Source organism: Rana temporaria, chromosome 5 (assembly GCF_905171775.1).
Source record: "Rana temporaria chromosome 5, aRanTem1.1, whole genome shotgun sequence".
Taxonomy (NCBI): domain Eukaryota; kingdom Metazoa; phylum Chordata; class Amphibia; order Anura; family Ranidae; genus Rana; species Rana temporaria.
Window position 1 is genome coordinate 392,152,487 of NC_053493.1, and position 27,821 is coordinate 392,180,307.

The 27,821-nt window shown below is 43.2% G+C and overlaps 1 protein-coding gene across 2 annotated transcripts in view; it reads left to right on the forward strand.

Moving 5' to 3' along the window:
- The window catches only part of FER1L6 (fer-1 like family member 6), a 285,773-nt gene that overhangs the window by 190,182 nt on the left and 67,770 nt on the right, over nucleotides 1–27,821 (forward strand). For both annotated transcript variants that reach the window (XM_040354933.1, XM_040354934.1), the window contains exons 23-29: nucleotides 242–352; nucleotides 8,441–8,602; nucleotides 11,390–11,579; nucleotides 17,219–17,517; nucleotides 19,078–19,203; nucleotides 23,166–23,214; nucleotides 26,075–26,211. In XM_040354933.1, the coding sequence (XP_040210867.1) occupies nucleotides 242–352; nucleotides 8,441–8,602; nucleotides 11,390–11,579; nucleotides 17,219–17,517; nucleotides 19,078–19,203; nucleotides 23,166–23,214; nucleotides 26,075–26,211 (1,074 nt within the window). The remainder of the gene's footprint in view (nucleotides 1–241; nucleotides 353–8,440; nucleotides 8,603–11,389; nucleotides 11,580–17,218; nucleotides 17,518–19,077; nucleotides 19,204–23,165; nucleotides 23,215–26,074; nucleotides 26,212–27,821) is intronic.

Genomic DNA, 27,821 nt, shown 5'->3' on the forward strand with positions numbered 1-27,821 from the left:
ACGCTCTCAAACCAAGTTACTCTCAAATCAAGGTTTTACTGTATTATGTCTATGTACAGCATCATAGCAATCCAACTTTTGTAGAGTAATTGAACCCAAGTGCCAAGGTACTGTATATAGTCTATAGGAGCTCCACGATTATATTTAGATGTGCCATCCCTGACAAATGCCTACATTTCCAAATACTTAGCCCAAGTCTTCTCTGTGGTTTCCATAGTTGACAATTCCTTCATTTGCACAGATTCCTGAATCCGGAATCCAAAGCCTGCCTCCCATTGAGACGCCAGACCCTAGCCAAGTCTATTCCGTCCCAGCAAACATCCGTCCAGTACTAAGTAAATACAGAATGGAGGTAAGTACTCAATTTCTTTGCTTATGGAAAACTTAAAAAAAGACTAAGTGCCTGTGTTTCTCTGCTGGTTAAATGAAAAAAAATAATACTAATGTATGGGTATGACTAACAGATTAAAGCTGAACTCGAGCTAACATTCTTTTAAAGTGGATGCAAACCCAGATTTTTTTGATGTCACAATGTAGAGTATAAGATTTCCTATCATCTGTGCCTAGTCTTGCCACACAGAGTTAATCCAGCTCTGAGCAATCCTCTTTTATTGTTCAGTGAAAATTAACAGACTTCCAGATAAAACCTGTCTAAATAAAAAGTCCTTTCCTCTCTCTATGCTTTGAGTGACAGGTTATTTACATATCTAGCTTGGACATGTTTATCATTTGTTATGTTATGTTTATCATAATATGAGGTGATCCACAGTATAAAAAGTGAGAAATCAACCCCTCCCCCACATAACACATCCTGGTAATATACAATGAACTGTGAATCAACTCATATTATAATAAACATAACATATGATAAACATGTCCAAGCTAGATATGTAAATAACCTGTCACTAAAAGGAAGGAGAGAGGAAAGGACTTTTTATTTAGACAGGGTTTTATCTGGAAGTCTGTTAATTTTCACTGAACAATAAAAGAGGATTGCTCAGAGCTGGATTAACTCTGTGTGGCAAGACTGGGCACAGATGATAGGAAATCTTATACTTTACATTGTGACATAAAAAAAATGTTGGGTTTACATCCACTTTAACTAGATAAAGTAAACATTTTTTCTTTTTCTTTTGGGATAAAGGTTTTACGTAAATAAATAAAAGCTGATCATTGTGTAGCATCCTCCTAGTGTAGAGTAGGTCCAGCTAAACTTAGCTCGGGGGCCTATTTGTAAGTTCAAGTCCAGGGATCAAGTTGGGCCTGGAGAAGCCCACTGGAGAGAGCCAGGAGGAATTTGCTGGGAAAGAGTCCAGCTGTCCTAATGTGGTGTGAGTCTACATCTCCCTCACTAGGAAAAGCCTGGTGGATATCGGCAAGAGGCAACCGATGATCCTGTGGCCCATAATAATACTAAGGCCCGGTACACACAAGCAAACATGTACGATGAAAGCGGTCCGTCGGACCGTTTTCACCGTACATGCCTGCCAGAGGGCTTCTGTACGATGGTTGTACTAACCATCGTACAGAAGTCCGCGCATAAACACTACGCGGGGCGTGTCCGCGTCGTCGCCGCGACGTGGGCGGGCCTGCCATTTAAAGGCTTCCACGCATGCGTCAAAGTCATTCGACGCATGCGAGGGACGGCGGGCGCTCGGACATGTACGGTAGGTCTGTACTGACGACCGTACATGTCCGAGCGGGCAGGATTCCAGCGGACGGTTTTAAAACACGTCCAGGAATATTTGTCTGCTGGGAAAAGGCCAGGCGGGCAAATGTTTGCTGGAATTCGGCCCGCTCGCGCCTACACACGACCGAACATGTATGCTGAAACTGGCCCGCGGACCAGTTTCAGCATACATGTTTGGTCGTGTGTACGGGGCCTTATAAGCTTTATTTTATATAGCCCCGTTAAAGGTAGCTTCTCAAAGCTCTTTACAAAGAAAACACAAGAAATACACAGGATAATTAAAGAAAAGGGGACAATTATGTAAAAGCTTGTCTAAAGAAAAACGTTTTTAGATTTGATTTGAATGAGTTTAGAGAAGATGACTCTGGTGTTCTTTGGAAGTGAATTACAGAGTTTTTAAGCATAGCAGAAGGCTCTGTCTCACATCCAGTGTAGGTGAGTAGGGGGGACATACAGAAGACCACAAATTGAGGAGCAAAGGTTACGAGGGAGGGAATAAATTGATAAAAGGTCAGACAGATAATGGGGTGTCAATATGAAGAGCCTTATAGGTGCACAAGAGGGCCGCATGCTCCCTATGCCTATCCAAGTTTATTTTTCCTACTAAAAACCCCAAAATAACTATTCTTTGGAGTCAGTGGAAGAGTGCAGGAAAGGCTGTGTGCTCGAAGGGGAAATAGGACCAAAATTACCAGCAGCTCTTAAAGTGGTTGTAAACCCACGAAAAAAAACCCCTGTCGGACAAAGACATAATGAATGAGTATGCATAGCATCCTCGCCCATTATGAAATACTTACCTTAGATCGAAGCCCCCGCAGCGGTTCCGGCACACCACTGTGGCCGGCGACATGTCTCCCGGAGTTATTTCCAAGTATCGCGGGCTCCGGCGCTGTGATTGGCCAGAGTCGCGATGACGTCAGTCTTGTGCATGCGTGCAGGAGCTGCCATTAACTTCACAACAGCTGAAGGAACGGCACAAGCTGCCCTTTCTTCAGCGCACATGTGCCGATAATGTCGGCGCATGCTGATACAGTGCAACGGTGCAAGTTTCGGACATATTCATGGTACCTACAGGCAGGGCCGCTGATAGGGGGGGACCACCAGCCCTCCTATAGGGGGCCCTGGCATTTAGAGGGGCCCAGACAGCAGGAGGGTTGGTAGAGAACAATGCCCTCCGTGTCTCTCACCCAGGTTTCTACCCCTCTTCCTCCCGCCGGCTTTTAGCTGCTGGGTGAGAGACATGGAGGGATAATGAACCTGGCCAGCCACTGCTGAGCTCCTTCCCCTGTCTCAAGAGGGGGTTGTGCTAGGAGGAGGGATTTGTGGGAATGTGTCCTATGAGAGGGATTGAAGAAAGAAGATTTGTGCTGGGAGGGGAGATGCGGCTGATTGTGTACCAGGAGCCGATGACGAGGGAATTCTGGGCTAATAGGAGGGATTGGGGGAATTGTGCAAGCAGGGGAGATTTGTATTAGGAGTGGGAGTTGGGGTTGCATTTGTGTCCATTAATAATGATTTTCATGTATTTTTTGTGAAAATCTTGTGTAGAATACCGTCAGGTGTGTGTTCGGGGAGCCCCCCCCCCCCGTCAGGTAGGCTGTACGGGGCCCTGTGATTCCTAACAGTGGCCCTGCCTACAGGTAAGCCTTATTATAGGCTAACCTGTAGGTAAAAGTGGTGTGTAAGGGTTTACAACCACTTTAACCGCTTAGGCCCCGTACACACGACCGAACATGTCTGCTGAAACTGGTCCGACGGACCAGTTTCAGCAGACATGTTCGGTCGTGTGTACGGCTGACCGGACAATTTTCCGGCGGATCGGACATTTTCCAGCGGACAAATGTTTATTAGCATGCTAAGAAACATGTCCGCTGGAAGCCTGTCCGTCGGACATGTTCGGTCGTCTGTACAGACTCACCGGACATGTCCGCTCAGCCCCAAGCCCTCGCATGCGTCGAAGTGATTCGACGCATGCGTGGAAGCATTTACCTTCCAGGGCCGCGCACGTCGCCGCGTCATCGTCGCGGCAACAACGCGGCACGTCACCGCGTATCGTGTCCGGCCGGATTTCTGTATGATGGTGTGTACAACCATCATACAGAAATCTCCGAGCGGACATGTCCGCTGAAAACGGTCCGGCGGACTGTTTTCAGCGGACTGTTCCGCTCGTGTGTACAAGGCCTTACAGGTAAGCCTGTCAGTGGTAAATTGATTCTCAAAAGCTGAAAAATAACAGACATACTGGCTGGATTGCCAAGTGAAAATATAAGCAGAAAAAGCTTTAAAAAAAGAAACCTAATGCAGCTACCACATCTAAGGATTGGTAAGCTGCAACATATTACAGTTTGAATTGATCCAATCATATATACAAAAATTAAGATATTTTTTGAAGGCCACCATTCTTAAGAATATAATAAATATTTTTACATTTATAAAAGTTCCCATTCTAATATATTTCAGGCAGGTGTCCCACTTTTATTAAAAATATATAACATAAGAAACAGGAATGGTATCACTGTGAAAATGACTCAGTATGTAAAAATTGCAATATATCGGATACAAACATTCTTTAAAAAGATGGGGCCAGATCCACAGTGAGAGTACGCCGGCGTATCTACTGATACGCCGGCGTACTTTCAAATTTCCTGCGTCGTATCTTTAGTTTGAATCCTCAAACCAAGATACGACGGCATCTGGGTTTGATCCGACAGGCGTACGGCTTCGTACGCCTTCGGATCGTAGATGCAATACTTCGGCATCTGCTGGGTGGCGTTCGCGTCGTTTTCCTCGTCGGGTATGCAAATTAGCTATTTCCGACGATCCACGAACGTACGCGCGGCCGTCGCATTCTCTTACGTCGTCTCTAGTCGGCTTTTTCCGGCGTATAGTTAAAGCTGGTATTTTGCGGCGTATAGTTAGATTTGCCATGTTAAGTATGGCCGTCGTTCCCGCGTCGAAATTTGAATTTTTTTTTTTTTGCGTAAGTCGTCCTTGAATCGGGATGGACATAAGTCACGTCGTTGCGACGTCATTTCGCGCAATGCACGGCGGGAAATTTCGAAACGGAGCATGCGCAGTTCATTCGGCGCGGGGGCGCGCTTCATTTAAATGAATAACGCCCCCTAATCGCCGATTTGAATTCCGCCGCCAAAGATACACTACGCCGCCGTAACTTACAGCGCAAATTCGTTGTGGATTTGAAACAAAGCCAAGTAAGTTACGGCGGCGTAGCGTATCTTAGATACGCTGCGCCGGTGCCGATCTATGTGGATCTGGCCCATGGAGAGCACACCACTCCCTCCCCATAAAAACCGGCCATAGTTGTCCAGTCATTGATTCACACACTTCCACAACACTCACATCTCTTAACACTCTAGTGTGAGAATGATAAATGAAAAATTATGTAACATCCATGGCTAATGGATTTGGCAAACTAACTATCAGATGCCACCCAAATCCTTTAAAATGAATCAAGTCCAAGCACTCGTATGCAATTATCTCTTTGGCAGACTTCCATTTATGCAGCAGGTTATAACATCTGCTTATTTAATAATTGATTGTGTATACAGTACTCCCGTCATCTTCTTCCAAACATAAAATGCTTGTTGGAAAAGTATAGTATATTTTATCTATGTATCTGTATTATTCAACAAAAGTTCAATTAAAAATCATTGTGAGCACCGGCTATGGAGTATCTTTTACCAATCCATTGGTCCATTGACTGCTCTTTTGTCTGATGCAGAAAGGATACGTTAAGTGATGTCAATTTCGGCAAGAAACAATCTTCTGAAATCCATAGGTTATCCAATTTTTGTAAACTGCAAAAGAGCCATCACTGGATACCATGTGCCACTCACCGGGCACCCGAAGGCAGGGCTAATAAAGTGGACATCATTTTAGGATCAACATCTGTCAACAGGAATGTTGGAAATTGTATATTAGATCAGCCAATGGACTGCAGTGCTGATCAGTGTATTCTGACAGTGGAGGAGTCATGCTGTCAGAATACAATAGAACAGTGGGGAGGATTCCTCCATCTACCTCACTTGCGTGGATGAGGGAATCTGTTTGGTTATATCGATCAGCTCGATGGCTGATCCAAAAAAGGACCCATCTATGAGCAGCCGTATCCTACTTTTTTAGCTTCTGTGAGAAACTCTGCATTCATTTTCATTTACAGTGCAGGGGCCTTTAGTAAGTAATGCATTGTTCAATAGCAATTAGTAGTAAGTAATGCAGAGTTTAGAGGTCAGGAGCAAGCAACACAGAGTTCAGAGGTGAGTAGAGAGTAAGGCAGAGTGCAGAAGTAATGCAGAATTCAGGGGTGTGTGGTATACCATGCACAGTTCATGGGTCATTAGTAAGTAATGTAGAGTTTAGAGGTCAGGAGCATGCAAGGCAAAAATCAGGGGCCAGTAGTAAGTAATACAGAATTCAGGGCTCAATAGAATGTATTGGGGAGTGCAAAGTCAGAAGTATGTAGTGCAGAGTTCAGGGGTTAGTAGTAGGTAACATAATTCAAAGACCAGTAGTAAGTGGTGCAGGGTTCAGGGGGTCAGTAGTAAGTGACATAGAGTTCAGGGATTAATAGAAAATGACGTAGCATTCCGAGGTCTGTAGTAAGTGATACAGCGTTAAGAGATATCAGTAGTAAATAATGCGGAGTGAGGGGTCAGTAGTAAGTAATGCTTAGGTCAGGGGTCAGTAGTAAATAATGCATAATTCAGGGGTCAGTAGTAAGTAATGCATAGTTCAGGGGTCAATAGTCAGTAATGCATAGTACAGAAGTCAGTAGTGAGGCAGAATTCAGACGTAAGTAGCACAGAGTTCAGGGGTCAGTAGTAAGCAATGCAGAGTGTAGAGGTCAGTAGTAAGTGAGTTCAGGAGTCAGGGACCAAATACACTGCTGTTTCAAGCCATGGTTGCAAACCTAAGTCAGAATTAAGCTCCGTTTTCTTACTGTGCTGACCTTTCCTTGGTCACTCAACTATCAAAGAACAAAGCCCCTACTGCCCATTGAAGCTATGTAATTTAACAGTTGAATGAGATGGAGGGAATCTTAGCACTAGAAGATGGTAGAGCTTTATCTAAATTTAGACATAGGTCAAGGCTCCTTGGATAAATTTGAAGACCAGCACAGGTACTTTCTGGCACCATAAGGTTCCTGCATTTAAGCACTGTTGCTGCCTTACAAATGTTTTAGGCTGGGTCATCATCATGTTGCCTTTAATCTACACTAGACTGGTGGCCATCAAGGAGAAAATTTAAAGAAACCCTAATGCCCCGTACACACGATCGGAATTTCCGACAAGAAAAGTCTGATGTGAGCTTTTGGTCGTAAATTCCGACCGTGTGTAGGCTTCACCTGATTTTTCCTGTTGGAATTTCCACCAACAAAAATTTGAGAGCTGGTTCTCAAATTTTCCAACGGAAAAAAATCCTTTGTAGCAATTCTGACACACAAAATTCCGACGCATGCTCGGAAACAATTCGATGCATGTTCGAAAGCATTAAACTTAATTTTCTTGGCTCGTTGTAGTGTTGTATGTCAACGTGTTCTTGATGGTCGAAAGTTCAGAGAACTTTTGTGTGACCGTGTGTATGCAAGCCAAGCTTGAGCGGAATTCCGTCGGAAAAACCATCCAAGGTTTTTCCGACGGAAAATCCGATCGTGTGTACGCGGCATATTAGAATCAAAGGGCCAGATTCACAGAAAAAGTACGCCGGAGTATCTGCTGATACTCCGGCGTACTTTCAAATTTGCCGTGTCGTATCTTTATTTTGAATTCTCAAACAAACGACGGCATTTGGCTAAGATCCGACAGGCGTACGGCTTTGTACGCCTTCGGATCTTAGGATGCAATACTTTGGCGCCCCCGCTGGGTGGAGTTTGCGTCGTTTTCCGCGTCGGGTATGCAAATTAGCTGTTTACGGCGATCCACGAAGGTACGCGCGTTCGTCGCATTCTCTTACGTCGTCGCTAGTCGGCTTTTCCCGTCGCAAAGTTACGGCTGCTATTTAGGTGGTGTAAAACTAGACCAGCCATGTTAAAGTATGGGCGTCGTTCCCGCGTCGAATTTCAAATTTTTTTTTTATTTGCGTAAGTCGTCCGGGAATACGAAAGGACGTAACGCACGTCGCCGTTCAAAAAATTACGTCGGGGCGACGTCATTTCGCGCAAAGCACGGCGGGAAATTTCAAAACGGAGCATGCATAGTACGTTCGGCGCGGTAACGCGCCTAATTTAAATGGTCCCCGCCCCATTTGAATTAGGCGGGCTTGCGCCGGGCGGATTTACGCTACGCCGCCGCAAGTTTACAGGCAAGTGCTTTGTGAATCAAGCACTTGCGCTGAAAACTTGCGGCGGTGTAACGTAAATGACATACGTTACGCTGCCGCAAAGGTATGTGAATCTGGTCCAAAGTTTACTTCTTTCCTAAAGAGGGTTTTCTAAGAAAGAGTTTTAGATTACTTTTAGATTACTTACTCTTTTAGATTACTGTTATAGATACTTAAAAGATGTAATAGATATCCATTGTGGTACCTCCTTTGACAACCAGTCCTGCCTGTCTCACCGTGGTTTATTTTAGATTAGGTCTCACATTATGCACAGTCCTCGGCTATTCTCGCACTATTGTGGAAGTTCAGGAGCTGAGAGCTTTAAATTATTGAACCCCTCCCTTCTGATGGCTTTTGTTTATTACTATAAATGTTTGACAAACAAAGCAATGACCAATCTTTCTCCATTAGGTTCTTTTCTGGGGTGTCAGAGAGATGAAGAAGGTGCAGCTGCTATCTGTAGATCGCCCCCAGGTGATGATTGAATGTGCGGGAAAAGGCGTTAAATCCTGTGTTATTCAAAGCTACAAAAGCAATCCCAATTTTAATGTAATGTCAGACTGGTTCGAAGTGGTAAGTTGAGCTGTAGCTTCATTATAATATAATTTTATGGCTAAGATTTATTACATTAGTAATTTTTGGGAAGGAAAGACATTGAAAGACTTTTTTGAGCCAGTAACTGAGTATAGTTTGAACTTGCCTCATGGGCACAATCAATTAAGGGGAACAATTAATTTATTGTGCACCTGTAGATAAAAACAGTACAATTTCCAGAACTTAAAAGAGAAGTTTTTCTTTTCTTTTTTTTCAAAATCATACTTACCTAGGTGGATGCAGCATCAGTCTCCCTCCGGCTCTGAGGCTGAGAACCAAGGGATCAAAGACCACTGATCGCTCGATTCTTAGAGCTCCTTGAGCAGAGAGCCGTTGACTGTCAGTCACATTGGCTCTCTGCTCTGCCCCCCCTGTGCTCACTGGAGAACTGGGCTGTGGAGGGGGTGGGAGCAGCTGGCTCAGACTGTTGTGATCTTGTCTGAGCCTGGACCGGATCGGTGACATTAGCCAACAGAGGGCTTCAGCCCGCTGTCTGCTGAAAACAGGTCATAGGAGTGCAGAACGAACTGCACTATTTTCTTTCACAGGAGAAGAACAGTCAAACAAGCTTTGGCTGTACTTTTCCTTTAAAGTGGAACTAAAGTTGAAAAAAAAATACTGGGAGCAGGCAGGCTCTTTATTGCAGAAGAAACTTGCAATGTGCATGTGCAGCTCAGTTTACGTTCTGGCACAGTGCCTGTGTGTCAGCATGACTTAACTCCTGCGCATATGCAGCAGTGATCTCCTGCCGCACCGGCCAATCATAATAGCCAAAGACCGGCACCACGGGAGAAGATGCTCATGCCAGCAAGGTGTCTTAGGCATTAGATTGTTGAAGCAGAGACAAGCATTGTATAGTATAGTGTATATACCACCACCCCCCAAGTGTAAATGTCCCTAAATGTATTTTCTAAATGCAACAAGTGTAAGCACTTGAATTTGGATTGGTATTTGCTAAGTGAGCAGTGGTGCGACCATATCAGTCTTCTGCTGTTTATTCACTGTCCAATCAAAAGGCTGGGCTGAAGAGAGCACACCTTAACTATAAGAGGTATCATCTGCTTAGCTGCACTGTTTTTCAAGACTATGTAAATCTCAGCACTGTATGTGTAGCAATACAAATCCATTGGCAGGTGTGTGGACGGGGCCTACTCGCTCTGCACATGGGGGTACCTTTCTCGTGTACAGGCTTATCAATGCCTGGGACCAGGTGGGGCCAAATTCTTGTGAAAGTCAAACATTATGGTGGTAACCCCGGCATACATATGTTAGGAACCAGAAACCAGACGGAGACAGAAGACAGGAACCATAAACTAGATGGAGACAGAAAGTGCAATTAAAATCACATCTTTAATGATATGGCAAAAACAGAAGTCAGGGTTTGAATGCCAGAGCGGGTAATCAGACGAGCCGGGTCAGGAAACCAGAAGTCAGCGTAGCGAGGAGCAAAAATCAGGAACAGGAATGGAAGGGAAGCGTTCAGTCCCAGTTATTTTGGGGGAACCGACCGCTATGGAGGGAGCCAGAACACAGACCTCCTTACTAACAGAGATCCTGTCACCTTTACCAGGTAGCATACTTTGGGACTGGCTGCTATACATTCCCAACAATTCTTGGGTACACGTGGCAACTACTTTTCCTGCTTTGACTCTTCTGCCGAGTTAACCCTTTGTAGTGGCCTTCCTAAATACTGTATGTGTGCTTTACAAGCCTTGTTCTTCTAAAATGCAGTGTACCACCATGCACCCCTTTTGTATATCTTCAAACCAGGCTTGGAACAGTTAATGCAACTTTACAAGTACACTAAAAGAGTCCAGCCCTAACTAACAAATGCAGGCTGCCCAGGATCATACCTTCCAGTGAAGCAAAGTCCATTCAACAAAAGTCCAGTAATGGTAGGTTCCTAATCCAGGGAGAATCCAAGCACGGTTATCCAGGAGGTAGGCCATGTGCTCCAACAGGACTATATGTTGCAGCAGTTCTTCCTTTGTAAGTCCCATGTGGAAGAGTGAGAGCTCTGAGCCTTCTCCTGGTGTTTGTGTCTTACGGCAAGACTCAGAAAGCCCGGGAAAGGAATCTAGACACAGTTAACCCCTTCCCATCCTGGGCAGCTTGTAACTGTTTGCTCATGAAATTAATACAACAGCAGAAATACATTGAAATACATTGAATTGCACCCCACAAGCACCTTACAGGTGAAATAACTTGAAGAAGCAGATTTACCATTTCAGGAGGTTATATGGAAAGGTATAAGATCTGTTTCCTTCCTCTTATAACCCAAAGCCCTCTTAACAACACAAACCCTCCCCTAGTAAAACTTTAATCCATACCTTGAGATTATACTTACTCAAATGCAGTGGCGGCATAGGGGGCAAAGGGGCGTCGCCCCCCCCCCCCCCCAAAGTTTTGACAAATAGGAAATCGATTCATAGAATGATTTATTGTTAAATAAATGATAAATGATAATATGACTAACATTTTTTAACATTTTAAAGTTAAAAATTGTTAGTCATATTATGTTTTTTTTTTTAAATAAATCATTCTATGTGTGTGCAGTGCACTGCGGGGCACCGGACTAATAGAAGTGCATTACGTCCGTCAATGTTTAACAAGCACGTGATTAAAGCCAACGGCTCTAATTGGCTTGTTTTACATTGTGCTCTTTTTTGTTTTAAAGACCTACTAGGGGTCCCAATTCATTTTTTATTTTTTTTATATTGCAATACAATACAAATGAACTATTGTAATCATTACTTTCCCTGATAGGAACTGCCAGAAAATGAAGTGTTACATCCTCCCTTAAGTATCTGCGTGGTGGACTGGAGAGCGTTTGGCCGAAGCACACTTGTTGGAACACACATGATCAATTGTTTGAAGCAGTTCTTGTATAAACCTCCTGAGGTGGAGCCATCCTCAATACAGGAGGTAGAAGAGGGCACACCCCCACCTGACTCCGGTGAGACCAGTAGAATATAGTTTAGGTCTTTTGGCAACAGTAATTGGGCTTTTAATACATTGGCCCAGATTCAGGTACGACTTGCGCGGGAGCAAGTGTGATTTGCGCCGCGCAAGTACGGATTTGCTCCCAGGCAAATTTGCGGGTGACCCAGAAAGCAAGCTAAGCCTGAAATGTGCCATTTTTGCACGGAGGCAGTTTCTCTGCCCCGGCGCAATTAAGGGGCAATTTTGCTCAGGGAGCAACTTGCGCTCTCATGGTTTTCCCTCAGCAAATATGCAAATGAGGAACTGCCACTGATTCATAAACTTGCGCGTGTGAGGCGCATTTTGCTCCCAAAGCGCGCAAGCTGTTTGGCCGGGGCAAATTTGCACTTTATAAAAGCAGGGGCAAGTTAGCAACAGATGGCCACAGGTCAGCTGGAGAGCAACTACAGCAGCACCAAGACGGACGAGCTGAACAAGCAGAGCACCCACACTTTCTGGATCTCACATCTGTGTGCCAACATGCCAGGGGCAGCTACAAAATAAAAAAAAGCTCATAATCTGAGCATCAATAAAAAAAAAAACTCAAAATCTCAGCATAACCAAAAAACAAGCCCATAATCTGAGCCACCAAAAAAAAAAAAAAATGGTCATAAATTATTTTTTTCTTTTGGACATCCTTGGCCCAAGGGTTCCCCCGGCTCTGGCTCCTCAGACGCCGTGGTGGAGCATGGGGTGGGGATGGAGGGGGGGGGGAGCATCAACCCCTACTTCATCTCTCCTGGCAGGTGGTGCCTGCAAGCCCTCCATGGCGTTGGCCAGGCGGTTGAGGACGGTGTTGGTCTGTCCCAACATCCTCATCTGCCATGTGGTGGTGATCCTCAACTGCCGTCGGGTAAGTCTCCCCTCCTCCCGCACAGCAGCAGTGTTGGCCTACACCGCACCTGCCAACCTGCTCACCTCCGAAGTTAATAATGCAGTGGCATCCTGCTGTTCAACCAGACATGTCACAATGGCTGCGCAGTTGCCACTAACATCCTCCAGGGTCTCATTCTGTCGGTCCCCCCGGTCAGCATGGTGGGTGAGGGCCTGCTGGACAGAGGAGGAGGAGGATGCCAGGCTGTCCGCCACCCGCCTCAGGTCTCCCACCATTTCCCCTATATGGTGGGTCTGCCGGGCCTGCTCCTCCTGCAGACCTTCACGGAGGCTGGAGGGTACACCCCTAGTTTTAGAAAGAGCCTTCCTTGGAGGAGAGGCTGGGGCACGAACTGAGGGAGCAGAAGGGGAGGGGGTCACACAGGAGGGAGTGACACTGGAGGGAGGGACACTGGAGGGAGGGACACTGGAGGGGCTTGCCCTGGAGGGGGATGATGTTATGGTCGGGGGGGTGGTGGGTCGGTCAGGGATGGTGGGATCCTCCTGGAGGGACACTGCTTCCTCCAGATTGAGGATAACGGCCTCCTCCACCACTTCCTCCTCCCTAGATGGACTCTGGCCGATATCCTCCTCCACCAACATGCCCAGGATCTGCAGAGGGCCTGACTGCACCCCATGATGTTCTGGGGATGGCGTGGGTCACCCTACAGCCGACGACGGCCCAGCCTCATCATCAACATCTGTGGATGACACAAAAAAAATATGTTGCTGGAGCAACACACTTATCACATGTTCCCTTCTACCCCCTCAAATGTTCCCTTCTACCCCCTCCCATGATACACAGCAGATATGAGAAACAAAAACTTGTTACATGTTCCCTTCTACCCCCTCATATGTTCCCTTCTACCCCCTCCCATGATACACAGCAAATATGAGAAAAAAAAACTTGTTACATGTTCCCTTCTACCCCCTCATATGTTCACTTCTACCCCCTCCCATGATACACAGCAGATATGAGAAACAAAAAACTTACCAGTCCACAAGTCCCCAACAGTGGAGTCATAGCCTGGCAGTCCCTCCACCTGCTCCAGCGCTAGACTCTGAGAGATGACCTCCTCCTCCGGATTGAGTCGCACAGAACAGGCTGGTCCTCCTCCGGTGCCCCTGCTGTGCTTTTTTATGAGGACAATTTTGTCCCGGACGCGACGCCGCATGTCCGTGAACTTTTTCTGGATGTCCATCCAAGTCCGGTCCTCAAAGCCCAGGGCATTGATGTCTAAGGTTATCGCCTCAAATATTGCCCTCCTTTGGGCTACGGTAGTATTTTGGCGTTCAGCGCCATACAGAACAGCAGTATGGTGCGTCAGTGCCTCCAGCATGATCTCCATCTCCGCTGCCACAAAATTAGCCTTCCTCTTTTTTTTTTGGCCGGGAGGTGCCATCTCGCAGAAAAGGGCAAAATTACCTTACTCAGGGGGGGTGGAACAAGCAGGATGTAATTTTGCACAGGACCTGCGGAGGTCTGCCCCTTTTTTTTTGCTCAGTGCAAGCAGGTGGGCAAAATTTGCCCTGAAAATAGGCGCAAACCACTGCTGAGTGGAAAAAAGATCATTTGCATAGGGCACACCCACTTTCACTTGCGCTGCCTTAGGCCCTGATTTTTGCCTTACAAAGGAGCAAGTTAGCAGACAAAAGGAATCCTGAATCAGGTGGCAATCTTTCCAATTTGCCCCAGCGCAGAGCAAATCAGCTGCTCTTCACATGTGCAACTAATGGGCAAATCTACCTGAATCTGGGCCATTATGTTTTCAGTATTATATTTTTACCACTAGATTACCATGCTATTTTTTTCATCTCTATAATAGTATACATTTCTCCTGAGATTTAGGGTTGAGTATAGGTTATACATATATAATATATCCAGCATAATTTTTTTTTTTTAATAATTTTGATTTTATCTTCCTCCATGCTGACAATCTAAAATATGTATTAAATATGCAAGGGAAGGGGTATTGGCGCTACCTCCTACTAATATCCAAAAATATCAAGAAATTAAGCAAACATCAACATGAGTGATCTACTAAGTTACCAGAAAAGAAGACCTCAAAACACAGCAAAAATACAGCAATCCAGTTGCTGGAGTACAAAAGTGCACAGTGTAAAACCGTGATATGGTCCAAAACATGAAAGTGTCCAGTCATACACTAGACACAGTGATACACATAGCGTGTACCTATGTGCGTAATAACCAATATATCCAATAAGTGAATCCTAAATGAAGAGTATTGCATACATTAATTATTTAAATGTTGATTATATAATATAAATATCCAGTTCATTAATATTGAGTGTCAGTGAACCAACATGATAAATTGATATAGCTTGCAGCTATGTAAGACAAAGTTCAGATAAAGTTCCAGATGATAAAACACAGAACATAAGATATCTTCTTAAACAGTTGCAAGTGACAAAGGTGCTCTCAGTTGACAAGTGGTGACCCCTCTTGTGTCCCCGCTTACCAGATCCTATAACCCCTACAGGGGTATCAGGCACATCAGATAAGGCTCCGGTGTTTTCCCCACAGGATGATTTTATAACCAGGCACAGATGATCACTCGAGCACACTTGTAGATGATAAGCACACAGGTCCGGTGGTATAGGCAATCCGGCATCTTTCATATAGATGGAGAAAAAATGGCTCCCATAGTGTAATCCGTAAAAATATATTTATTTAAAATAAAGTAAAATCGTAACACAGAAGTCCAGCGGTGCTAAACAGAAACAGCGACAGCAAATCACAAATGATTGTAGCATCAATACAGATAGTACAGTCCGGAGGATGGGGATCGCGGCGTGCGCTTCACCTTGCTTTCCACCTATTGCTCACGGGACATTCCGGCGTAATGATGTAATAAGCGTAGCTCTGACTTACGCGTTTCGTCACTAGACGTCGTCTAGTGAAAGACAGAGTTGAATTGACAGAATTGAAAGTCTTTCACTGAAGACCAAAGGGACAATCAAAAATATTCCGCCAGTGGACTATTAAGCCTTAAATTGGTTGTAAACCTAAAACATGAAAAAAAGAACAAAGTGCATCCCTCTATAGTGTATGATTGTCTAAATCCAGAGCCCTACGTGTCATTTATGTCTGTTGCCTTGTTCCTCTTCTGTAAGCAATGTTGAGCACACATACCATATAAATGTACAATAGCCACTATTGCCGCTTCCACTGTAGCAGGTTGAAGGCCCCTCTCTGGGCTCTGATCAGTGGGCGTGCGTGATGACCTCATGTGGTAGCCACGTCCTACGCATTTCGTCACAGGTAGTTGTTGAGGGATGTGTTTTTAGGGGATCAGTTAGAGCTTACAATCCAATGTCAAATAAAACCAAAGAATTTCCAAGATCAACTTACGACCAGTCTGCGATCAACCCAATTAACCTGTCTAACAGTATGCGTTAAAAACAGGGGGTTAGTTGCACACATTTGCAAATACATGCGTAAGCTGCAGGCCCCGCCAAGGCACCCTGTATCCTGTATTCTGTAGACCCTAACTCTAAATTTGAAGATTCTCCACAGTGGGAGCACATGTGTACTGATGGGCAGATGACTGGAGAGAGCCCACCCCTCCTTAAAGGCGCAGGAACACACTAGACACCCAGCACATTGCACAATGGCAGCAAAGGTGTCAGTGCATTGCCTGACCAATATGTCAACAATACAAAAAAAGGTCACTGCCCCCACCTATAACTGGTCTTCACAGCAAGGAGCACTGGAAGGGCAAACGCATGTCAAATAAAACCAAAGAATTTCCAAGCTCAACTTACCAACCAGCCTGCGACCAACCAAATTAATCTGTCTAAAAGTATGCAAAAACAGGGGTTTAGTTGCACAAAGCCCCTTTTACTGTTATGCGGATAAATGGAAACACACTGGAGCCACTTTTCAACAGTAGCCGATAAATCTTAGTATTAGTATGATTTTTCAGTTCATTTGTTTAGACTAGTTTTCCCCAAACTCTTCGATTCAACAACTCCTTCATCGAGATTCAAGTTATCATCCACCAATATTTATGGTTATCATCCATCCATTCTTTGGCATCAATATGGGTGTATTTACTGGCTGTACAACAGTTTGAGGTAGAAGAGCACACTTAGTATGATGAACACATACGTATATTTTTCTCAAATGGGAATGGTAGAAGGTCACAGACACACAATGCAAAGTATGCTGGTATACAAGGCCGTTCTCTCTGGTGGCTGATCATCCAATCCTGGGTAACACTGTCTTGCTGCTAGTCACCTCACCCTCTGGACTAGGGAGGGGCATGGAGAAACCTCAAAATGTATTAATTTACCCCAATCTCAAGTGACTTGCAAGTGAATACAAATGATTTATGGTAAGAAAAATCTGCAAATAAGCATTAAATACGAAACTTTTCTGTGCTTTTACCTGCTGGTTTGAAACCCCATGTGTGTCCATAAAAGAAGCCAGCCATAGATGGTTTGAATCTCAGCAGGAACCGGCGAGATTCGAACCGTGTGTGGGCAGGCTGAATGTACCATACAAACCAGATTATGCTTTGGTAAAAAATAGAACTGTGAACTTTTTCAACTTGCTTTAATATATTTGTACAAGTGTATCCATTGTGCATATAATCCTACAACCTATTTATTGTGATTATCTGGATCTTAAATTGTATGGACTTGTTAGACAGATCTGCATTGAAATGTTCAGGTGACTCATAATACTAAAGCTTAAAGGCTTATCTTTTCTTTCAGAAGCTCCACAGCATGATGTGTCACAGCAAGACCCAGGAGATCATATCTATGTAGATGTGGAAGCACACGCAGCCCAAGAAACTCCTTCGGGACCCACTCCATCTCCTTCTCCAGTTCCTCCTGTAGCACCTTCACCCGATCCAGCCGCATATTCACTTTTAGAATCGGATACTACTCCTCTTGATCCCACATCTGGGCCACATGAAAGCCTAGAGAAGAGCCCAAGCCCAGTTGGCCTTAAGCCAAAAACCTCATCAGCCACCTTTAAATCTCCCTTGAAGAAAGACACTAAACAACAGGTAAACATAGGGTTCTTTAGATGCAATCTGTGGTGGAAATTAAATGGCACAAGGCACAACTGAATATGAATGAACTTATGTAAGAATTGGAATGTGCTGTTTAAAACTATTATTAAAGCCGACTTGTACAATGTGTTCCTGTACTCCAAAGTCAACCTGGAATCAAATCCCTCTACCACTATGTGAAAACCCATAATAGAGAGGGGAACCAGGGAATTGTGATTTTCCAAATCCAACAAAAATATGAGTATAAACATGCAAACAATTTTATCTAAAAGTACATCATTTTATTGAAACAACATTAAAATAACACATTTCTTGCTCTAGTCACACGCTTACATTTTATATACTGTATTTATTGGCGTATAACACTCACTTTTTTACCCAGAAAATAGAGGGTAAACTGTGCCTGCGTATTATATGCAGGGGGCCGTGGAAAGTTTTTTTCCTGAAACTTCCCTCTAAAATTTAGGGTGTGTGTTATATAACCGCTAAATACGGTAATTTTAGCTTTTGTGTTTCCAAGTACTTCTATGTTGTATCATATTGTCCCTGCTTTTTTTAATGTTGTGCCAATAAAATTATGTACTTTTAGATAACATTTTTTACACGTTTTTTCTGCTCATATTTTTTGTTGGTACCTGAAAGTCCCAATTCCCCATTCCCCTTTCCATTGTGGGAAAATATTACATATAACATATTATTAAAGCCCACTTGTAGCTTTCTTACTTAATAGCATACCATTATTGCTACCCACCATAACATTATGACACCCACCTAATATTGAGTAGGCCCCCCTTTTGCTGCCAAAAGAGCCCTAACCCATCGAGACATTGACTCCACTAGACAAAGTGTCAACACTGATTCCCACAGCTTGCCCTCTTCCCATAGTGCATCCTGGTGCCATCTCTTCCCTAGGTAATTATGTAAAAGAGAAAATGTGATTCATCATCAGACCAGGTTACCTTCTTCCATTGCTCTGTAGTCCAGTTCTGATGATCATGTGCCCATTATAGGTGACTTGGCTGTGGACACTCTGACTGGTCTGCAACTAAGCAGTCCCAAGCGCAACAAATTGGTATGCAGGCATGTTGGAACAGGAAGGGTCCATCCCCAAACTGTTCCCACAAAGTTGCAATCATAAAATTGCCCAAATTGTCTTGGTATGCTGACGCCTTAAGAGTTCCCTTCACTGGAACTAAGGGGCCAAGCCCAACCCCTGAAAAAAAACTCTACACCATAATCCCCCTCCACCAAAATGATGTTTATGTGCGTAAAAATTCTGGAGTCCCCATACGTTTGGCAATATAGTGTAATATGCGAGTCCAGGAATAGCTGCTTTCAAGACAGCCTAATGGCACAACCAACAGCTATGTTCCACTGAACGCTGAACCTATACACTCGGTCAGTTCTTTAGTTATAGTATATAGTCTGTTTAATTATATACTTGTCTGAAGAGGTGGATATGTAGGATAGGATAGGAGAATACTATACAGCACATGGAATTCTTTCAAGATTTGGGGATCTCTGCTTACACTCCTCTTTTTCTTCTCTGTACAGGAGTTAGTGAGAGGATCCACCAGGCGCTCAACGAAAAGAAAGAAGAGAACGATAGCAGATGAATCTGCAGAAAATGTCATAGATTGGTGGTCAAAATACTACGCCTCCCTAGAGAAGCAACAAAAGGTGAATTTATATATTATGTACAGGAGATGGGAGTAGGGCTTTAGCTATTCACCTGTAATTGATTATGCCAGCAATGGAATAATACAGATGGCAGAAAAAGTAGTTCATCAAGTCTGCCCTTTTTTTTACATTTTGTTTTCCTATCTAAACTTTTTGTCTAGACATATATTTATCCCAAGCATGTTTAAATTGGCTTATTGTTGGATCGAATCACTACCACTGTTCCAAGCATTCTCTACTCAGTAAAATAATATATTATAAGGTTAGTTTTGAACTTTCCTCCTACTAATTTGAGGTCTTGCCCCCATGTTTTTGTTTTTAGCTTCATGCTATTTCATCCAAGAATGGGTCTGATCTCCATTTAAGCCTGTCCTTGGATGAAATGCATCAAAGAGGGAGGTCCCAAGTGAGCACCCAACAGCTCGAAACTAGTATTTATAGTCTAAGGTGATCCAATATGAAAAACAGCTGACCATTGTTAATATTAAATACTTTTTCCCGACCCAAACCATAATTGAAACTTTTGCTGGCCAGCTTGGCATGTTACTGGAACTGGAAGACACACAGATCTATTGTCAGGATCAAAAGACAAACATACTAGCACACTATAAAATACTTACCTTAGAACAAAGCCCTCCACAATTTATGGCTGCGTTAAACCGAAAAGAGGAACAATTTAATAAAACCTGGTTTTACTGGAACGATTTCTGGATCTCTCAAGATTATAACACCTTTGTGGCCCCCTCGGTGGTGCAACTGTAACTGTGCATGTGTCCTTAATCATTTGCTTTAACAACACCCCCCTTTTTTTCCTCCTTTCTCTCCCCTTCCCCTAAGTCTTCATTCTCATTTTCCGACTGTCTCTATTGAGCCTGCTCTGGTTCTTTTACTGCTTACTCTTACCTTCTTGTGTTCAAATTTCTGAGTTTTAGGGCCAGATTCTCAAAAAAGCGGCTATCTATAGGCGGGCGTAGCGTATCTCAGATACACTACGCCGCCGTAACTTAGGGCGCAAGTTCCATATTCAGAAAGAACTTGAGCCCTAAGTTACGGCGGCGTAGTGTAACTGTGCCGGCGTAAGCCCGCGTAATTCAAAGTAGGCTAGTGTGGGCGTGTTTTATGTTAATGTATCGTGACCCGACGTGATTGACGTTTTTAACGAATGGCGCATGCTCAGTATCATGTCGAATTTTCAAATTAAATTACGCCTGCTTAATGCCTAGTCGACGTGAACGTAACTTACGTCCAGCCCCATTCACGGATGACTTACGCAAACAACGTAAAACACAACGCTGTTCGTACGTTTCCGACGTCCATACCTAACATGACTTACCCCTGCCTTATGAGGGGTAACTTTACGCCGGCGTATGTCTTACGTAAACGACGTATCTTGCTACGCCGGGCGCACGTACGTTCGTGAGTCGGCGAATCTAGCTCATTAGCATATTCAACGCGGAAATCTACGGAAGCGCCACCTAGCGGCCAGCGTAAATATCCAACTAAGATACGACGTGTATGAGACTTACGCCGCTGGTATCTTAGCCGAATTTATGCGTAACTGATTCTAAGAATCAGCCGCATAGATACGACGGCTCTCATTCAGACTTACGACCGCGTACATGGCGCTACGCCGTCGTAAGTCCTTTGAGAATCTGGGCCTTAATGTCTTCTTCTTCGTCATATCGGAAAATTTGTTTGTGTACACCTGATTCAGGACGATATTAATGTTTTACACTGTTGCATCTTAACTAAATCTAATGTAGGCGAGTTGTTGTTAAGTTGACATCATCCTTTTCGCTATGTTCCTAATAGATGTTACTACTTTCTTAATGGTTTGTGTAACAGCCTATTCCTACTGTACAATATTTTGTTGCTGCATTTGCTTTGCCCTGTCTGGTGCACAAAATTTAAATAATAATAAAAAAAGAACAAAGCCTTCCAGCATGCTGTCACTGCTGACAGGACTTCCATCTTCACTCGGTCTTCCTTACGGGTTCGCGCGCTCCAGCCGTCTGATTGGCCGTGCCGTGATGACATCACTCCTGCGCATGTGCGTGGGAGTCATAGACCGCATCAAGGGGCTCTAAAGGAACGGCCCTTCAGAGCGCATGCACCGATGACATCACAGGCTGCTTGCAATGTGAATATCTCCTAAACAGTGCAAGTTTAGGAGATATTCACTGTACTTAAAGGTAAGTCTTATTATAGACTTACCTGTAGGTACAGTAAAACAAAAAAAGTTTACTAACACTTAAATGCTTCCTAATGCTTAAATGATTCTGTAGTCGGATGCTCTTTGGTTATAGTTAAAAAAAAATTCTTTCTAACCAATTTTTCATAATACATTGACATTCAGCAAAAAGAGACCTGTGCTGGAAGTTTTCGGTGTGTGCTTCCCAGTGGAGTTGCCTTACCCCATTACCCCCTACCCTCCAGTTACCTGCCCTGACCCTAACACTAACCCTTGTACCTACCCTCATCTTCTAAATGAGCATTCTAGTCGTTCCCACAAGCAGTCCCCACAAGCCCAGAGTCAGTGAGCAATGTATGAAAGGAAATTTCTTATACAATTACAGGTTATAACAACATATTTTCACTGAATACCAAGACATGACTTTCCAACTGAATTTTGTGTTTTGGCTGCATTGTCCTTAATTGATCAATCTCTGTTAATAGAAAACCAGTAGCACATTTTTATTTGTGGTTAATAGCCTGTCCCTTCTTTTTATTATAAGTACAGAAAGCACTCATTAAAAATAATAGCATAAAACCTAATGGAGGAACAAAAACTTTTAAAAAGCTTTTCATCTACCCTGTTTTGTAAGGTTTCTATTAGATTATCCATGGCAGGAATAATTTAGGCATAATTAAGTTACCTTCTAGGAGTAGTTAAACTTGTAATTCATAATAAAAGCTATAACAGGAAGATGCGTACATTATTATTCTGAATATATTGCTTTCTCTGCATTTAAGGATTAATTATTGCAATTTTTGTGCAGCTTTTAGATTAAAAATAAGCCATGTTTTAATTAAGGTTTATATCGCTTATGTACTGTTAATATTAAGAGTTTCAGCAGAATATGATTAACACTAAAACACCACATTCTTAATGTACAATGACAAGATAAATAGGCACAAAAAGTAGCTTTGCAAATAGAAAACAAAAATAAAACGTTTTCAAACTAACCCTTGCTGAAGTCGATCAATTGTTGTAGCATATTTAATGAACTCATAAGCTGATAAAAATATACAATTTGATGAGTTACTTCTTATGCCCTCCAAATGGAATTTATTCTCTGAAATTTCTGAAGGAAGAGCTCTTGTTGTCCATAGCAGCATATGCATTCTGGAAAAGCAAGAATCTGAATCTGACCGGCAGCTAACAGAAAAAAGACCTGAGCTTCCTTCCAACAATTTCACGAACTTAACTTGATGTTTGGTGGGCTGTGTGGAGTCTGGAACCCCACATCCCATCATTAACCGCCGCCGCAAAGCACCGCCGCCATGACCCCCCCCCCGGGCTGCTCAGGCCTATTTTTTGTCCCAGTCCGGGCCTGGGCACAGTGCTAAATGCCCTACAGTGAATTTAATGCAGCGTTTAACCCCTTGCACAATTGTGTCATTGCACTTGCTAAGGAAGGGGGTTACCTTAATTCTGATAATCCTCCCCCATCCTGACAATCAGTGCGGGACTTGTGCCCAAGAGGATGCCTTGCATCTGGAGGAAGTTATGCAGCTCCCCTTTGAGTGAAGACTTTGGCTGCCCCCTTGATGATTTCATAGGGCTAAAAGGGGATTTAACTTCTAGGATACTCTGGGGGTAATCTCTACAATTTATAAAAAAAAAAATTCTATTGGTTGAACTTGATGGACTTTTTGACTTTTTCAAACGTAACAATGTAACTATATATAATATTATGTTTTTAAATTTGTGTTTAAAAATGTTCTTATACTTCTCATAGATGAAGGCTGATGCAGCAGCCATAGACGTTCCACCTCCAGTCGAGGAATGTGAGTATTTCAACATGCCGTATTTGCATGTGCTTTACTGCTCTTTGTGGTAGTCTTGCATAGAGCTAGAGTCATGTCAAACCACCGAAATGCTAATGGTAGTATGAGAGACTCTAATCAGTGATGTCATTGGTTCCCTGAACTCACAGAAATATACAGGTAGTTTATCAACCCAAAATTGCAGCCTCTATTGAGGATGGGTTACAGGTACACTTCAAGGAAGTGCAGTGTATGAGGATTTAAGTAACGATAGTAAGTACCATTCAGACAGACTTGTTCTGTAATGTTTCACCACTAATTTGAGCACAAAAGAGTGTTGGGAGCATAACCCTGCCATTTTTACCTACATGGACAACCCAATGGCCTTAATCCATGCCAGTGCAGGCACTGTTTTTTCAAGAACATGACCGAAGAGATGATAACTTCTAATTTAGATAATCCAATATTTAGAACAGGGCACTTTAATTTTGGATTTTAAAGACCAACATCTTATGCCGCGTACACACGACCATTTTTAATGTCATGGAAAAAACAACGTTTTTCTCAACGTGATTCTTGTCAAGCCTGCCTTGCATACACACGATCATGAAAAAAAAAAATGCTTGAGCAAAGCGCGGTGGCGTACAACGCGTACAACGGCACTATAAAGGGGAAGTTACATTTCGGATGGCGCCACCCTTTCGGCTGCTTTTGCTGATTTCGTGTTAGTCAAAGTTTGGTGAGAGACGATTTGCGCTTTTCAGTCTGTTACAGTGTGACGAATGTGTCTCCATTACAAACGCTGGTTTTACCAGAACGAGTGCTCCCGTCTCATAACTTGCTTCTGATCATGCACGTTTTTTTCCCATCGTTAAAGCCTACACACGAGAAAAAAAAGAGCAGGTTCTAAATTTTTAATGCCCATTTCTCACGTCGAGAAAAATGCTCTGGAGCCCACACACGATCGTTTTTAATGACCAATTTAAAAAATTGCATTTCTCACGTCATGAAAAACGATCGTGTGTACGTAGCATTACACTAGACAAATGTTCTGTGTGAAAACACAGTGTGGTCTACTACCTGGAGTCACAAGCTATGCATTTAAAAAGCAAACCTGTGTTTTGTCCATTTCTTCACTTCTCTGTCTCTCTGTTCAGTGCTAGCAATTAAAGTAATTCTAAAAGGAATATTATTTTTCTTTATTAAAAATAACAAACATGTTATACTTACCTGCTCTGTGCAATGTTTTTGCACAGAGCTTTCCAGATCCTCCTTTTTTTTAGGTCCTGACTTCTACCCCTGCCGAGTTCCCCCAGTAGCAAGCCTCTTGCTATGATGGCACTCGGTCAGGCTCGCTCCCCAGCCACGCTCTGTGTGTCCATTCAGCAAATGAATACATGAATGATGATCCAGAGGAAAACTGGTGTGTGCAACATTTTTCTGGATCAAATATGGTCTCTGCATATGGAGGTTTTTCATTTTATTCAATTTTTTCATTGGTTAAACTAGATCAGGGGTCTCCAAACTGTGGCCCAAGGGCCAGATGTGGCCCTTTGCTAGCCTTTATCCGGCCCTTGGGGCACTATTCCTCCAACTGATATGAGGCACTATTCCTTCCACTGACACCAACAAGGGGGCACTATTTCTTCTACTGATATCAATGATGGGATACTATTCCTCCTACTGATAGGGGCTACTTCTCCCCCTACTGAACACCATCCCTGAGGCCACATTTATTCTCACTGGTGCTGGGCCCGGGACATTTTCTGCACCCACCGGCCACAATCCGGCCCTTTCTAAAGTCTGAAGGACAATAAAGTGGCCCTTTGTTTGAAAAGTTTGGAGACCCCTGAACCAGATGAACTTATGTATTTTTTCAGCCTAACTATGTAACTATGCAACATCAGAGAAGGAAGGATTGTGAAAGACAGTTTGCAATATAATATATTTAAAGCGGTATTAAACCCAAAAACAAAAACCTAATATTTTGCAGCTTACCATACCTTAAAGCGGAGTTCCAGACATTTCTACACAAAAAGTGTAGCTGCTGACTTTTAATAAACACACACTCACCGGTTCCACAATCCAGCAATGCGGTCGCCCAAAGCCTCGCTTCTCTCCCCCACCTCTCCCAGGCGCCGGCATCACTAGTGTAGGTACCCGGCTTTGACAGCTTGCGGCTTTACGGCCAGGTGCGCACTGCGCATGCCCGAGTCGCGCTGCGCATCCTGAATGGCCGGGCAATCTTTTGGTTTCTCCAATCTGGATTAAGGAGCTATGACTAAGCACCGATGATGATGTGAAACACATCATCTATCTTGCCCTTGCTTCTGCTGTTACATGAACTTTGATAAAGGCATTTTATTGGAGTGCGGCTGTCCAGATTTTCCCTTTTAAAAAAAAAAATGGAAGCTGATTGGTTCCTATGCAGAGCTGCACTAGATTTTGCACTCTCCGATTTTAGTAAAAAAAAAACGTTTTTTTCCCCTTTGAAATAAAGGTTTTACATAAATGAATACAATTCAATCATTGTAAGCACCCCTGTGAATGGTAAATGGTTTGTTTTAACCCTCTAAATGTCACGTTTGCTTGACAGCTACATCTGTTAAAGGAAGTAAAAAAATATCGGACCTAAAATAAATTTTTCAGGTTTTTTTGTGTTTAATGATGCTCTTAATAAAGGCTCTGTCCTCAGATCCACTAAACCTACTCCAGTGAAATTCAAAATTTAAATGAAATTGATACCTATTTTTATAAGCCCATGAAAAACCGAAAAGCTATTGCCAAAACAGGTATGCCAAGATAGAGCTTGGCACAAAAAGTCCTCATGTTTTTACATATTTGTCTCAATCTTTTATTTCCTTGGCTTGTTTTCACGCAGCTACAAAGCCTTCTAAGACAAAAGTGTTGCTTGTTGATGAACACGACAAGAAGAAGAAAGATGCCAAAAAGACACTCGACGCCATTAAACTAAAACCAAAACCAAAGGAAGAAGGACCAAAACTTGCCACACTTCAGGTATTTTCTGCACTGGTATATACAACAACTTTTCTAAATGTGGAATGGCAGAGCTGCCCATGGCTGTCAAAATGCAAATGAGCTGATCACCTAAAGAGGAAGATTTTTTGTCTCCGCCCCCCTGCTATAAGGCCATTGAGAGTCTCAGGGATTCACGCTGTGCCTGTGCCCACCTACAATATTTTCTATATTATGACTGTCACATTGAGCACAGGAAGAAGGTTTATGATTGGTTTTTAGTACCTTACTCAGATTTGCTTAGCTATTAGGCATTTTGCACATGGGCGCCTGAGTCAATGCAACGTAAATTCCAGTGTATTTCCCTGCTCAGAAAGCCCAGGTGCTGCACAAAAGTATGCATACGCCTTTGCAAGGACTCATGTTTATATAAGCACCAGTGTATAACTAAGTAAAGCTGCAACACACAACCATTCAAGTCTATGGGTAGCTGCGGGTAGTACCTGTGTTTCCTGGGCAGGTGTCAAACCTGATAATCAGATTGCACAGGCTCAGATACCCATGGGCAATAGGCCTTACAGGCCTCACATACTGCCTCTGTTATATATATATATTTTTCATTTGTGACTCTTATGGGCATGTTATCAAAGAGTTAAACTGTGTGCATCCAAAAGATTTACTGCCTGTAGATTGCTTTCCTTCCAATGATAACCAATCATCTATGCACGACTTATATTTGCAGCGACTTCAAAGTAGTTCATGCACTACTTTCCTCCAACTTGAGTATCATAGACTTCAATGTTAACCTCAGAAGTTGCATGAAATACGTACCTGAATGTTATACAATGCAACAGTTTTGCAACAGTTGTCCATTATTACTGGTCAAAGCCAAAGTATCCAAGTTGCACCCATCCAAAGTTGTGTCAAAGTTGCACCAAAATTGCACTCCAAAGTTGACGCAACTTTGGAGTCGCACAAGTGTGAATGGAGCTTTACTATATAAAAATGTATTGTAGTTGCATTTGCGTTTTGCGTATTGTGCACTCTTCATCTCTTAATAAAAGCTTTGAATGTAAAAAAAAAAAAAAAAAAAAGTATTATACACAATAGACATATTTGTAGCCTTAATACTGTGGTGAATTGACAGACGTTCAATCCCCCCTCCCCCATTCTGTGGACCTGCTCTCTTAGTAATATGCATATTAAATAGACTTCTTATAAGGAAGGCTTAACATTTACAGATTGATTGTCCTATTCTTAAACAGAGTCTTCCAAATATTCATGTGCAAAAGTGAATAGCTGTATCTGTTCCTTCTAAAAATCTTCATCATTCTTTAAGAGACCCAACAGCTACAGTACCTGACTGCGATATTGTATCTAAGTGCGGCTCGGCAGCGGCGATATTGACCCTCCACGACCCCCGTCATGGGAGCCAGCTCCGAGCTTTGACGCTCCTCCCACTCGCCGCCCCCAATAGATTGCAGCAGCGAGCGCGAGAAGTACAGCCTCGCAGTGACGATTTCCAGCGCGATTCCCATGCTTCCCATTCCCACCCTGTCCTTTTAGTGTATGTGCATTTAAAAATGCCCCCTTATAGGGAAGACTCGATATTCACAGATGAAACCACATTGTGAAAATGAATACATTTAAAA